We start from the raw sequence: 15080 nt of genomic DNA, 5'->3' as shown, positions 1-15080 counted from the left end.
TGCGCGGGCGGCCCAATAGCGGCGAGCCACGCCCGCGGGGCGGGGCCAGTGACGTCACGGGGCGGCCTGAAGGAGCGGCGGCGGCGCCTCAGTGAGAGGCGGAGAGTTAATTTGTGAATTAGCGAATTACAGCGCAAAGCACCCAGGGAGGGCAATGAGCTCCCTCGGACCAACACACACACCCGTGGCTCCTACCAGGATCACGCTCTTGTATTTCACCACAGGGACACATCTGGTTTTTGAGCACCCGGGCTGCTCAGCGTCGCATCTGAGATAGTGGAGACTGCAGCGCCTCAGCACCCACACTGCACATAAACACTACTCACCTGGGGTTACGAATGAGAACCATCACTGCCGAGGGAGATAATGATGGCAAACTCACTCAGAGAAGATAAACACTTTCTTGAAGATAAAACACAAGGACTAAACCCTCCTCTGCACAAGGCTGGAGCCACAATCGCTTCTTCCACCAGTGATTATGCCCCTCACACCCATAAAAAATTCATATTTCGATACTGCAAACAATGACATTAAGCAACTCGCCCACACAACAACTTTTCACCCAGGGTAACAGAAAAATTTCACACTCAGGAATGAAAAAAAAAATAACCAAAATGTTTTCACCATTTCATAAAGTGTTTATTGAGGATGGTAACACAGGATAAATCATGCAACAGCTCAGTAAAAAAAGGGAATCATTTAAAGGATGAAGAATGGTAACTGGTGCTGCTGATTTTGAAAAGTTTATAAAAAAAATATTAATTGTCCAAAAGTGACATTGAAAACCACTTGAAGCTGAACATGGAAGTTGCTTATAAAGCATTCATTAAAAAGAAAATGTAGATATTGTTTAAAATGATCACCTACAGATTACTGCAATCAACTTACAAGTCTCCCATTTCTATAGCTGTAATGGTGTAGCAGGGCTGTACACATCCAAGATATTTAACCCTCTTTTCCTGAACAAACAATACAGTCACAAACACGTGCCACCAACCAATACAAGTGCACCTCTTACCCTTCACAACCTGCACTGCCAAGTGCTTTCATTATTGGGATTACCTTCCCAAACATCATGGCAGAACAGGAAAAGGCCCATCCTTGTGGCTTGAAGCGATTTCCTCATTGCCCTCTTGCCATCAGTCTGTTTTAGAAGGGGAACAACTACGAAATGTGACTGTTCCCCTTCTGGCACCAACAGATATTTTGAATAAGGAACTCCATGTCAGCAGATGGCACAAAGACTGGGCACCAGCACATCACATCAAACATCGGTGGTTTCAGATTTAGAGTTGACATATATTCGCCTTTTGGAAAAAAAAATAAATATAGTGGAATGAAAATTGAATCAAAGGGAAAGAACAGATGACTACCATCCATCAAGGATGCACATATCTGTGCACTGAAAAACAAAAAAAAAAGGAAAAAAAAATCAGTCATTTCAAAGAAAATCTTGAAAATTAAAAAAACGTTTGCACTTGTTCCTGGTCATAAACAATCTCACAAAAATCTCACTTTTGGAACTATTCCAATTGAAACCATACACTGAATTTATTAATACAGTATAAGTTTCTTTATGTAAAAAATCTTTATACATAGTAATAAAAAAGATAAAGGCAAGATGCATCAAACAGAAATCTGCTGGTTGTTTTTCCTCCGTTCTTACAGAGCCGCTGATGACTACCTGCACTATAAAGAGCTGTGTTTCTGACTTTCTGTCTCAAGCATCTTCGCCTTTGCTTGTGATAAGGATTGTTCTGTCCAAGCATCCAAAAGGACAGATGCTGGTGATGTTTTGGCACTTACGCTGGCAAACTGAGCTTCTTTCCCTTGAGTACTGTAAGGAAAAGTAGGGAAGAAAGCAGTTAGCAAACCAAAGGTGTGATGCAGGAGAAGCACACGCTGCTGAAACGTCAAAGGGACCAAACCCCATCACAGTCCCTTTGTTATGAGATGGGTACACTGCAGACGGTCCTCCTAAGCTGCCTCTCTTTAACACATACTGGTAAAACTAGAATCAACAGCAATTCTAATCTTGCCCTCTTGTGGCACCCTGGAATTCCCACTTTTCACCCTCATAGGACATACCAGCCCATGATCATGGTCTCTTAAGAGTTATGACTAAAGTAACACAGCCCCACATAGCTTTGCAGTTACATAATGGAAGGTGGAACGTGAGCAAGGGCAGAATTACTAATGCCCCCAGCAGAAGTGACTGCTTCTACAATCAGCACAAACAGAAACATCCCGAACTCTTTGGATTCCCAAGGTATTTAAACCACCGAGAAAGGTGTCTGTAAGCCTGGGATCTGCACATGACAGTGCAGGTGGTCAGGAGAAGCAGGACATTCATGCTTATCAATGGAAGGCAACTGCAACATGTATTTAGCCCTACTTACTTTAAGTTTTTCTCTAAGTTCATCAGACCATTTACACATTTATATTCTACCTATACACAAAAACAGTCCTCAGAAATGCCCCACAATAGCAGAAAGCACACTTGATAAATTAAGGAGATTTCAGCAATAATTTACACACAGAATCAACAGCCTTGTAATGCCAATACAGCAGATCCCTACGAACATATTAATTGCTACATTCCACAACCTGAAGCTGGAGGTTACTGCACTACTTACCTTTTGTAACATACAAATAGAAGAAGTCACAGTACAGAACGGTCTGGACCACACCAGCAACAACAGCTATGAGGTCAAAAAATCCCTCAAAATAGTAGCGCCAAATCCAGTTGACTAAGTACAAGGCACGGTACAGACCCAAGAAGAAAAGATAGTGAGTAGTGATGGTCTCTGCTTCCCCAGTTTTGCTGATCATAAAAAGTTGAGGGAGAATAGCAACCGATTCAAGATAGATGGAGAAGGTCCACAGTATCTGAAAGGAAAAAACCCGCACGTTTATTCAAGTGTCTTACTGATAAGAGAAGGACAGAAAACATTTGACTTGGCTTGACTTTTCACTCTCTAGCAATGTTATGAATGAATACCTGTTCATACAGGCACATTATTTTGGCAAACTTTTCAGGTACAGGAAAAACTAAGTGAAAGCTTCATAATCAACCACAGGATGGCACGAGGGAACTTTGCTGGCACAGAACACTCTCTCCAAAGCAGCTGTGCAGTGAGCTGGCACACACAGGTTCACTCACGAGGAAACCTGTGTGCATTCAGCTCAGGAGTCACAGTACCATGAAATACAGCTTACAGAGCTGGTGCTGTGAAAAGCTGCAGAGAAGATGAAGTGCTTTCCCTCCCCATGTTCTTTCACCTTTTATCTACTGGTTTAAAGAATGAGTTAATACAGAACGGATTTTTAAAGTAATGTCTCAGTGCTGCAATTCAATTTCCTTTACTCTCTAATAGAATTGTGTAACTAATAAAGCTTCAAATGAAGCTCAGTCCACTTAAAATAAGCATCTGAAGTTACTCTCTATTTCATGGGAAAAATTACCTGTTTGAATTCAAATTACATTTTTAATATAATTTTTCTGTCAGGAAAACACACAGCTGCACTTCAAATACAATGCAATTCTTTCTAACACTCCAGACCATTTGCAGTTCTACAAAATTTAAGAAGTATTCTAATTCCTTTTGTTTTCACCAGGTGGCACTAACTATTCACAAACTGCATTCTGGGGCATTTCTTTTACAGACAAAACAAAAGAAAGGGTGCTGCTGAATTAATATAACCATCAGAGTGTACTGGGAAAAATACAGTCTTCTGCTTAATAAAATAACCAATGTTGATAATAATGCTGGTCTCCTGAGCTGTCCTTAATTTGCACAGACATCTACACTCCACAGATGAATTAAGGAAAGGATTAGCCTGAACCTACTAAACACCATTCCTCCGTCAGCCTAAAAACGCTCATCTTCACGTTCCGAATATTTTCAGGAAAAAAAATACAATCTCCTGCCCACAATCAACTCACCTCCAGAGGAGAGAAGTCATGATTGACAAGGAACGAGAGCCCACCGACAGGAACGATCAGGAACTCCACTCGGAAGGTGTCATGGTTTCCATCGTAGGTGGCCTTGAACTTCATGTAGATCAGGTACACGGTGGCGTACGAGCAGGCGATGTAGATAAGCTGGAGAGCAAGGAAAGAAAAGAAACAAAAACCAAAACAATCCATAGAGGTTGCAGGAACAGATCAAACTCCCTGAACAACAATATCCCCAGGCACTAAGAGGAGTAAGTGTGGTCTGTTCTGGTTGGTTGCATTGTTTGTTTATATGATTTTGCAGGGTGTTGGTGGTATTTAACTTTGCCAACACCAGTGACTCTGGGATCTACTGGTTTTGTTGCTTTAAAGGCATCACCTGCCTCTGGCTGAAGTGACTGTCCAAAGGTGCTTTGAAGACCCTTTCCTGAGTAGACAGAACTGACTGGGGAAGGAATACCCCTTCTGCAACTGCAAGGGAAGCACTGGCCCCAAACATTTACGTTAAAAATGTGCAGATGCATCCATGCAGTAATGATGGAAGGGGCCTTTCAAAAAGCCCAGCGTGGTGTAGCTCATGTGGCAATTAAAAACTTATTCAACAAGCCCCATTCAGACTCAGCCATTTAACATATCACAAATTAGCTGATTTGTGTTAGACCTTTAAACACCTCTAAAATCTGAAGAGCAGCAAGTGGACACTGTTCACCAACCAACAAGGCACAAAAGCTGCAAAACTAACAGAGAAGCAGCTAACCAGAATTCAGTTTGAGCTGAATGTCTAACGTTACCATTTTTAATGGTTCTGGTACAGTAGACTTCATAGCTATTCCCCGTGGAAAAAGCAAAAAGCCTCATTTTACAGATGAGAAAACAGAACCAGAGAGAATTTATGACTTTCTAAAGGTCAATCTGCCACCATCAGGACAGAGCTCACACTGTCCTGGAGTCAACACAGTAGACAAATAGTTTAGTTTCTGCCTCAGTTTCATCACAAAGATTAAATATTCCACACCATTTATCACATTAAATATGGGTTCTTTACAACTGAAAAGTAACTGATTAGGAAGCCCACTGTTTGCAGATGCTATTAATCACTAAAAGCTCTGCTCACATTAACAAAATGATGCAAATCCTATATTAAGGAACACAGAATCCAATGCTCTGCTACATGAGCACCCCAACTGACTGGAGATAAAAGATAAAGGACAGGATACAGGGAACTCCTACTACAGGTGTAAACTAATAGCAATTTGTATGGTCATAGAAGACACTAAGATAGTGTGAATGGATCCAAACTCCTTATATTACAAATTCTTCATGACACTCAACAAGATTTCATTTTTAAAGATACCAAATTAAAAGAATGTTAGAAGAATGTCTGCAGAGTGCACTGGCAGAAATGCATCCAATACTCAGTGACAGGTACCATGAAAAGGAAACTGTAAAATAGAGAATGCTACAAATAACAAAAAATAGTCTGCAGGTCATTAAGAAAAGCAGATAGGGTCAATCTGTGTAGTTCTGTATATATTCCTGGAACACAGAAGAAACTAATTTTCCTAAATATCTGACAATCAGTGCCAGACAAATACAGCAAGCTGGTACCTGTAGGTTAACTAATATTTCTCAAAAAATACTGAAGAAAATCCCAACTCTACAGAAATTAACAACTTTTTTTTTTGCTGCAAATAACAGTATTTTCTTCAGATTAGAAAGTTCATCACCTTATGCTCTGGGTAAGCTGATCTGTAGCAGTTCCTATAGACTCCTAAATACATGGAGATAAAACAAGAAGTTGTGTTGGGACACTCAAGCTTCATCTTGACACTGCAGTAATGGGCTGAAAAGACACTTATGTCCAAAAGCCTTTCTAAGCAGTAAACTTAGAAACTGCAATAGAAGCTTCCATTTTGCAAGTTAATATTGGATTTGAACAGAGGACCACTCTTTAACTACTGGAAAGACTCAGTTTAGTGTGAAGTTGAGTATCACAAGTGTCATTTCCCACATTCATTCCATTTCTAGTCAGAAAGGCTGCAAAACGAAGACATGGTTATGACCCCAAATCACAACCAATACATAAACTGCAAAACCCCCCAAGGGGCTCCTCTGGTGCACCAACAGTACCTTTCAGTAGTCTCAGGAATTACATATGGAAAAAGTTTGTTTCAAGAATATTTTAACCCCCAGCTCTTCATCTAGACTGTCAATATTGAAACTTAGGCATACACATGTGATTTTAGAAGTGTGAGTTTAACATTAAAAATTTTATTTTACAGTATTATTCCCCTAATTCTTCCACACATGTTACATTACTGATTATCTAAGTCTTTCCTCCTGGCAAAGTTACACTATCCTCTGAATTAAAGCTGAAAAGCATCAAGAAAATCCATGAATAAAGGAACTGGATTAAAAAAAGCGCCTGCTCTGGTGCCACAAATGCACCAGTCTGAACTGGTGCCACAAATATGCTGCACTCTCACAGATTACTGCTTTATTTTTTTGTACTCAGCATGACAACTGCAGGACTACATAAGAAATAACAACCCCAAACTGAGGCTCCCTAACATTCAGTGGGCAAGTGAACAGGGTATAATCTCATGGAAACGACATTCCTAAGAGAGTGCTCCTGTCAACCTCTGATCAGCCTCTGACCAGACACTGGCTGCAATTCTGGCAGTGCATTCTGAATACTAATTTACCTTGTAGTGGATAAAAAGAGATTTACTTATGCTCTAATGTCTCAATTGAGAAATACAATTTATTTCAACCCTTCTCCCAAAAGCTTTGATTTTCAATAATCAAAATAACACTTGTTCTAAGCGTCACAGTCCCCATACAAACAGGTTTTAAAAGCTGCAGTAGAGTGTGGAAAAAAACTCAAGGTTTTGAGTCCATCTTCCACATTCTTTATCCAAAACCCATCTTAACTTATTCTGTAACAACTGTGCAGTGGGCCATTTAAAGAGGCTTTTATTAATGAAATTATGCACTCTGCAAGCAACATCACTAGCTTTTCTAACTCTTCAGTATACTCTACCTTCATAGATGTGTTATACAATGAAATGAATGAAGTGAAGAGGTCCAGGTAACGGGTAGTGAAGACCAGTGCAAACAGAAGCTGGCTTTTCCCAGAAATACCTAAAGTGATAAAGGAAATAACTGATTATTCAAAAAGTGATGATGTGCTTTAAAACACTTGATGCTGAGGATGAGAAAGGATATAGCCTTTATTTCTGTGCAAGCTGATTACACAATTAGGACAAATTCCAAGCTTCCAAGGTGTACAAACATAACTATAAGCCCAAATAGCTTAGCAGTGTGAAAACAGGCAATTCAATTCAGAAACTTAATTGACCACATGGTGGGAAAAATAACAAACAGTCAAAACCAGATGCTACTATGAACTATAACAAAATTTTTAAAAGCGAGAGAAGTGAGTTAAAATGTCAGACATCTACAATGCATCTTCAAAGCAACTTTTGATTCTAGGCCAGAGCCCCAGTGTCAAAATGTTTGTACTTAACTTCAGGCACTAGAGCTGAGTTAAAAGCATAAAAGCTTTGCACAATTCAGTCACTAAAAGCCTCTGAAAACTGGGCTGAAGCATCTCTCCATAATACTGATGTGGTGGTGTGTCACAGCAGGGGAACAAAACAACCTACCCTGTGCCTCTATCTTGTTATTCCAATTATTCTTGTTTTCAGTCATCCAGGGTGAAAATAATTGAATCTGTTCAGCTAAGCATGCAAATCTCGTTCAAAAAACAAGAGGGAAAAATACTCTGTAGGAGAGGGTTATGATGCAAGGCTCAAAATCCTTGTCCCTTACTACAGAGATATTTCTATAAAGGCTTTTAATAACAGTGCCATAAAGCAATTAACAGAAGGCTATCTGTTATGGTTATTGAACTCCTTTTTCACTCCAGCTTAAGGAACAGGGAATAAGCTGCCCCCAGTGAAGGAATTTTATGTTTATGTATAAAGTACGGGGAAACTGAAACAGTAACAATTAAAAAGGAGGTTGTTGGCAACTTTCATATGTGAAATGTCTATGAGGTGAGCGTGCCACCTACAGAACAACCCAACTGCAGTGTGGAGAACAGCAAATGCCTCAAAATCTACAGCTATGAGGCTGTAAAGCTGCAGAATAAAACTTGCAAGTATAAAAAAACAAAGCAACCCCTCCCCCAAAAGAAACACAAACAAACTATTTCCCAAAATTTAGAAAAAAAACCCCAAAACATCTGACATTTCTTGAACTAAACTCCATTGCACAGACAGCTGAAGCAGCACCCTGGGCTGTCCCAGGTGTGCTCCCCAGCATCACCACTCGCCAATAAAACCTCTCAGCAAGAAATGCTGTCCGAAGGTCAGAGCCCACAGGACAAAGAAATCCACCTGGACAGATCACAGAACAGCAGCACACTACAGCATGTAATTACACTAAATTATTTAGCATGCTATTTTCTTTTAGTAACTAACTGTAAACAGCAAAAAAAAAAAAAAAAAAAAAAGGCATGTAAGATACATTAAATATCGATAACAGCTATAAATTTGGATCTGGATATACTGTCACAGACATACATATACTTGACAAATTCCTCTAAGCCATCAGCAGCCTCACCTCCTTGACCCCAAAGCTGTAATTTTTATTAAGGCTTTCAATACTTTCACTGATTTTTTGAACCTTTAGGATAGTTGTATGTTCCTGAAACCCATCCTAAATCCAAGATTAGACTCATTTTCAAGTTATGTAGGCTAGACTACACTAGGCAAGGTTCAAAGTGTAAACCAAAGGCCTATGGAGAGACAGGAAACTGGGAGAAAGTAAGATCTATACCATGAGCAAAGATGGAGGGAGGGAGTAGGTAAAGACTCTGTTGTATTAATTTGATGCACTTCCTTCTCCCTTTCTTATTACACCCACAAACATTCCTTAGTTCTTGAGCTAAATAAAACCATTTTTATTTCTTCTTCCCAAGCTCTGGGCTCAGATCTGGAAGAGCCAAACCTTTCCTTTTTGTTCCATCCTCACACGTGGAAAAATTCCTTCAACTTCCGCGCTCCAGCTTGGCTAAAAGCCATAGCATGAAACTTTAATTCAAAAGCTCTGCTGATTTTCACTGCCAGGGAGGAGAGCAGAGCTGGAATTGTAGGACTTTCTGATCAACTTCATTTTGCTCTGGTGAGTCAGGTAAGGAGCAAGAGGCCGAGCAGAGGCACTCAGCCAGCCCAGCTCAGGAGCGTGTACAGCACTTACTGACTATGAACTGCACATCACAGCCAGAAAATCTTTAAACTAAAGCCTTCCAAAGGAAAGTCACTCCATACTTTGCCATGAAAACTTCACAGACTTTGTGAAATAAAAAAAAAAGAGTTAGTTTTGTTCTGTATGAAGTTCACATCAGTCACAGAAACACACCATCTTTGATTCTGCTAATAAAATATTAACATTAAGAATGCTGTACCTTCAGTTAAAAAACCCAACCTAATTCTGAAGACAAATTTTTCAACACAGAAAAGGAGTATTTTCCTTCAAAGAGAGAGAAGATATTCCAAAGCTATCTAAAGCAGCAGTTTTTGAGAAAATACAGGCAAATTGGCAGCAGCCTATGGCAAAGTACTGTCTAAAGTCTTCAACATAAGTGTATGATCTGGTATGATCTGTATGTATGATCTGGTCAATAGCAGACATGTAAAACTGAGATACAGCTACACTACCTGGCAAAAGTATTACATATTTACTACCTACACTACTTTTTTTAGAGTATTTAGCATATTTCAGTATTCAGCCTTGCAACTGCAGGTCACCTTTAACACCTGACAAATGACCAATATGTGCAAATCAATTTTCAGGCAGTAATTTGCACTGCAAACAATCTAATTTTACTTGAAATGGGAAAGAAAATACAGTCTGAACATGACAATATTTGAAAGCACAGGATTCCTCAAGTCTCATGAATTTTCTAATTATGACGTGAAGCAATAATGAGTTACCTGCTACATTCTCCACGGCTCTTATCAATAATTTTTGACCTGCTGAGTGGCAAACGTTTTTCCAAATTTTAAACCTGGATATTCAAATAACTATACATGCAAAAAACTGTTTCCCTGCCAGCTCTGAAATCATAATTTGATTTGCTTTCCCCTCGTTCTCTTTTCAATATATTGACTAAATTAGATAAACAATTAAGTTTGTCAAACGCTTCTGAAACACAGACTGCTCCACAATGCAGATTAGCCCAGCCTCACCTATTCTCCTCAATTAGAGGAGCCTCTTCTTAGAAAAGAAAATGGGGACTGATGTGTCTTCAGGAAGCAGCAGGTTGCAGCAGAGGTGCACAGGCTGTCTCCCTCATCTCCAGCTGCTTTTACAGGCCTTCGAGCTCCTCTTGGAACAAAGGCCTCAGACACGGATGCAACCAGAAGAGAGGAGTCGGCACCATGTGCTTTGCCAGCTCTTCATGGATCACGGCCTTACAGTTCAGCCCTGATTTATTTTCTAAGCCTCTGCTGCTGCAAAAGGGCACAGTTACAGCAGCAGCTGGTTTGCTCACATTTCCTCAGTCACCAATAACCAGGAGGTATAAGTTTATTTAATTTATAAACTGCCCTAATAACCATGCAATGTAAAGGAATGGCAGAAAGCTCTCTAGAAGAGGTTCTTAGCAGCTGCTCAACATTAGTAATAATTTAGGTGTTATTGTCCTGTATGACTTCACAAACATATTTTATGCAAATATATATTTACGAAGTTTTCATCAGTAGAAACCTCAACTGACAACAACGAACCATTACAAGGAACAGAACAGAGCGCAAAAAATAAAATTCTTTGAGGTGTTTGTATTCTCTAGGCAAATTTGTTAGCCCTCAGACACTGATCTCAGCAGTAACATGGATCTGGATTTACTCCTGAGGACTCAGGCAGAACTGGAAGACTCCAAAAACATCAATCCTTGATAAACACATCCCTGTTTCATTTTTTTTTGCTCAGGAAAATGAATGAAGCAGACATTTCCTACTGAAAGAGCCCATCCACGTGTGTGTTCAGGGATGCTGGCTAATCTGGGAAAGGGAAGAGCTGAAGGCTCTATGTAATAAAAGCTTTCTTTCCTGTACGATTGGTGTGAATCTGCTTTCCTTTGAAGAAACCCCTAGTAATAGAGATCCTCAATCACAACTGACTTAAGATAAGCAACATCAGATCACTTTTTAAGCAGAAAGATGGGACTAGGTCACACTGTACTATACTGTGTAAATAACCTCATGTACAAAGGTCACTTAAGAATCTCTTGGCTCAAACCCTATTTGAATTTTAGGCTCGCACTAGAATGTCTTTTTTCCTTCTTCAGACAACAAAAGATATTTAGTTTTTAGATAATTAACTCTGTTATTGTTTGTAATCTCAACTGCCTTTCTCTAAAACACAGGACAAAACCCTACAGAAGAACTGAAGAAGGCAAGGCCCTCTCCTGCCAGATCCAGACAGGATTCCTAAAGCACTAGAGCCTGAGCCAGGTAAATGCATTAGGAAGGTGCTCTTGCACCCCATGACCTCAGGAACAATAGTTCTGTGCTGCTGCTGTATGTGGACCATGGAGTCATTTGACTGACCTCATTTGTAAAGTTAACAACAGTTTTTACTTTAAGTTTGTTTAAAACCAAAGCTATTAATATACTTTTTAAAAATCAAAACTATTCATTCACTCTCTTTTTTTCTTTGCACTATCAAGTGATTATCAAATGACTTGACATGAAAACATACAGAACCTGTACTTCCTCTTACCTGTAGTATAAATCTCTTTCATTTCCCCATTAGCAGTTATTTCAGCTTACAGCTTAAACTAATTCTTCACGCTTTTAACTGAAGTCTTTATGAATACATCTGCTCAACAATGCTAACCCGGTATTTGAATAATATCTCACGTCAACACATGGCAAACTCATTTCAAGAATAATCACCCTCACTAACGAAGGAGCAGCTCACTGGAGAGAAGGCAAAGTCAAGCTCACAGTCAAACCCCGGTGCACAGCAAAAGCGGTATTTGCAGGGCAGGCGGCCCGACCCACGTAACACACCGAGCACGGAAATGCCCATTTTGAATGACAACAACTCCCGGTTTTCTGAAAGAAATCAGCTATGCTGCAGTTATGGGAACTGCCTGCAATTCCCTCCAACCACCACACCGTACACCAGGAGGGAGAGAGCGACGCGCAGCACTCGGGATTCGAGCAGGCCCGTGCAGAGCAGGGGGGAGCAGCCGCGATCCCACCCGGGGGGCGGCGGAGCGGGGCTCGCCCGGCCGGGACCCGGCGCTCCTCCCGCTGCCACGTCAGACGGGCCCGCCGATCCCGCCTGGAATCTCTGTCCTACAGCTTCCTACTGCAGCCGACCAGGCAAACAAACGCCCTAAAACCGGCACGAACCACAGTGCAATTCCCGCACAAAAGGGGAGCGAGGCCGCCGCGGAGGGAACGCGCGAGCGCGGAAACTTCGGGGGCTGCGAACTGCGAGCCCGCGGCTCCCGGCGCCGCTCCGAACCCGGAGCTGCCGTGGAATACGGGCGGCCCAGAGGCCGAGCAGGGCCCGGGAAGGCGAGGAACGAGCTCCAGCGCCTTCCCCGACGGCGGCGGGCGCGGGCAGGGATGGAGGGAGGCGGCTGCCCGCCCCGTGGGGGACGCATTCCTCCCCCTCCCCTCCTCCAAACCGGCCTCCCCATTCATTCGCCCGCCGCCGGGGAGTTACATAAGGAAGGACCGACCCTCCCGGGCACGGCCGGAGCGGCGGTGCCCAGGGATTAAAGTACAAATAATTGTAACCACAACACCGCTCAGGGAACGGCAGCTCCCGCCGGCGCCCCCCACCCCGAGCGGGGATGCGGCTCCTCCTTCCCCCCCCATTCCCGGCTGCCCACCCGCTTCCCTAGTGCTGGATTTGGAGGGGGCCGAGCCGGGGAGAGGTCAGGAGGAGGACAGAGCCCCCTCCCCTTCGCGAAGGGAGCGACCGTCCCTTTTCACCTGTGCGACCCCAGTCCCGCCGGCCCGCCCCGGGAGCCCTCGGGGGCGCCCCAGGGGGGTCAATCCCCCCTCGCCGCCTCTCCCCGCTCCACCACGGCCCCTCCCGGGCCGGCGGGACCCCCTACCCCATCCCGGCTCGCCGGGCTCCCCCCAGGGCGCGGCCCCGCGGGGGCGATCGCAGCAGACACGGCGCTGCGGGGGCGATGCCGCCCGGCCCCCGGCGGGGCTCCCCCCCGGCGGGGGCTCCACGGCCCGGAGCCGCCCGGCCGGTCCCGCCCCGCGGCCTCCGCACGCACCCGCGCAGGAGCGGCTCTTCCAGATCTTGAGCAGCAGGATGATGATGGCCGCCAGGTGGGACAGGTCCCCGGTGAGGCGGAAGATGTTCATGGCGGCGGCGGCAGAGGCGGCGGCGCAGCCGGAGCCGGGGAGCGAAGATGGCGCAAGCTCAGCGGGCACCGAGCGACGTGGCCCGGGGACGTGGCCAGGCAGCCCCGCGCCGGTGCACGCCGGGAAGCGGGGGGGGAGCGCCCGCCCCGCTCCGCCCTCAGCCGGGGCCGCCCCGGGAACCGCGGGCCGGGCCGGGCGGGGGAGGGCTGCGGGGCTCGGCCCTCGGGGGTTTTGGGTGTCTAAACGCAGCAGTTTAGATATGTAAGAGCTAATAAATATATATCAATAGCTGCTGTCGTGTTCTGTGAAAACGAGCGGTTGATTCGATGCATGTTTAGTATCTTTTTAGGTGAAAATCTATATAAGTTATTGGAGCGGGTCCAGCGGAGGCCGCAAAGGTGGTGAGGGGTCTGGAGCCTCTCCCTTATGTGAAAAGGCTGCGGGAGCTGGACCTGTTTAGAGAAGAGGAGACTGAGAGGGGAATCTCATGAATACATATAAATGTCTCAGAGGCGGGTGCCAAGAGGATCACAGAATCATGGATGTCATAGAATGGTTCGGGTTGGAAGGGACTTCAGAGATTGTCTCATTCCACCCCCCTGCCTTGGGAGGGCTGCCACTCACTACACCAGGTTACTCAGGGCCCCGTCCAACCTGGCTTTGAACACTTCCAGGGATGGCGCAGCCATGGCTTCGCTGGGCAACCTGTGCCAGAATGGTGCCAGACTCTTTTCGATGGTGCCCAGCAACAGGGTGAACAGCAATGGGCATAAACTAAAACACAAGAAGTTCGACCTCATCATGAGGAAGAACTTCTTCCCATTGACGGTGGCAGAGCTCTGGAACATCTGCCCAGGGAGGGTGTGGAGTCTTCCTTCTCTGGAGACATTCCAAACCCACCTGGACACGTTCCTGTATCACCTGCTCCAGGTGACCCTGCCTTGGCCTGCGGTTGGACTGGATGATCTCCAGAGGTCCCTTCCAACCCAAACAATTCTCTGATTCTATGAAATCTTCCAAGAAAAGAAAAAGGCAATTATTCCTTGCAGCAGTCGGGCTTTGTGAGTCAGCACAGTGCCTCTTCACAGCCATGAATCCCTACCCTGAAAGGGGACCTCACCAGCAGAGTTCAGTGAGCAGTTCAAAGAGGCATCTCCTCTTGATAACTCTCCAATATTCTCTGTAAAAAAAGGCAACAATCCAAACAATAACCTAGAAAACTAGGAATAGTCTCACAGGAATGGGATTTCCAATGACTGTAGAAATCCCAGCTGAACAGTGGTGCTTTGTGGGGTAACTTATTTCTTAAAAATCTCTTGGCTTATATTGTTTCATGAAATAGCGCAAGGACTTCACTATTACAGAACAATATACAGAAAATTTCCCACAGCAGAAGGTTATGGATTGTTTGAAAATTTATGAAAAGAATCCTGACTGCAATCTTTAATTTTCCTGTTTAAAATGTAGCACAAATATTGCAATCTTTAAAGAGCTTACGTATTCCTTGAAAGAACAGAACTGATTAGTACCTCCTATGGAGTTTATCTTTTTTAATAAGTACCCCCAGTGTGACAGAAACAAATTTACTTATTTTCAGAGATTAGGAATCAAAGCCTGTCCTCTTACATCACTGTGTGTAAAAGTACAGCAGTACAGCAGTACAACTCCTTGACAAGCTCCATAGTACCTCTTATCTTACACTTCTAATGCCC

The 15080-nt window shown here is 43.7% G+C and overlaps 1 protein-coding gene across 1 annotated transcript; it reads right to left on the bottom strand.

Moving 5' to 3' along the window:
- Positions 1-617: 617 nt before the first annotated feature.
- Positions 618-13497, bottom strand: KDELR2 (KDEL endoplasmic reticulum protein retention receptor 2). Its single transcript, XM_064673028.1, has 5 exons — positions 13278-13497; positions 7002-7102; positions 3947-4105; positions 2637-2889; positions 618-1837 (listed from the first exon to the last, which is right to left on the bottom strand). The coding sequence occupies exons 1-5, from the start codon at positions 13366-13368 to the stop codon at positions 1803-1805; spliced, it is 639 nt and encodes a 212-aa protein (XP_064529098.1). The 5' UTR covers positions 13369-13497; the 3' UTR covers positions 618-1802.
- Between the last annotated feature and the right edge of the window lie 1583 nt (positions 13498-15080).

This window comes from Pseudopipra pipra, chromosome 16 (genome assembly GCF_036250125.1).
Source record: "Pseudopipra pipra isolate bDixPip1 chromosome 16, bDixPip1.hap1, whole genome shotgun sequence".
In the NCBI taxonomy this organism is placed as follows: domain Eukaryota; kingdom Metazoa; phylum Chordata; class Aves; order Passeriformes; family Pipridae; genus Pseudopipra; species Pseudopipra pipra.
The sequence above is the reverse complement of the archived record's forward strand: the minus strand, read 5'-3'. Positions and strand labels throughout refer to the sequence as shown.

Coding starts and splice junctions, on each gene's coding strand:
- KDELR2 (XM_064673028.1), bottom strand. CDS start 13,368: ATGAACATCTTCCGCCTCACCGGGGACCTGTCCCACCTGGCGGCCATC. Junction 7,103..13,277: donor GAAGAGCCGCTCCTGCGCGG/GTGCGTGCGGAG, acceptor TTATCACTTTAG/GTATTTCTGGGAAAAGCCAG. Junction 4,106..7,001: donor TGTATAACACATCTATGAAG/GTAGAGTATACT, acceptor CTTGCTCTCCAG/CTTATCTACATCGCCTGCTC.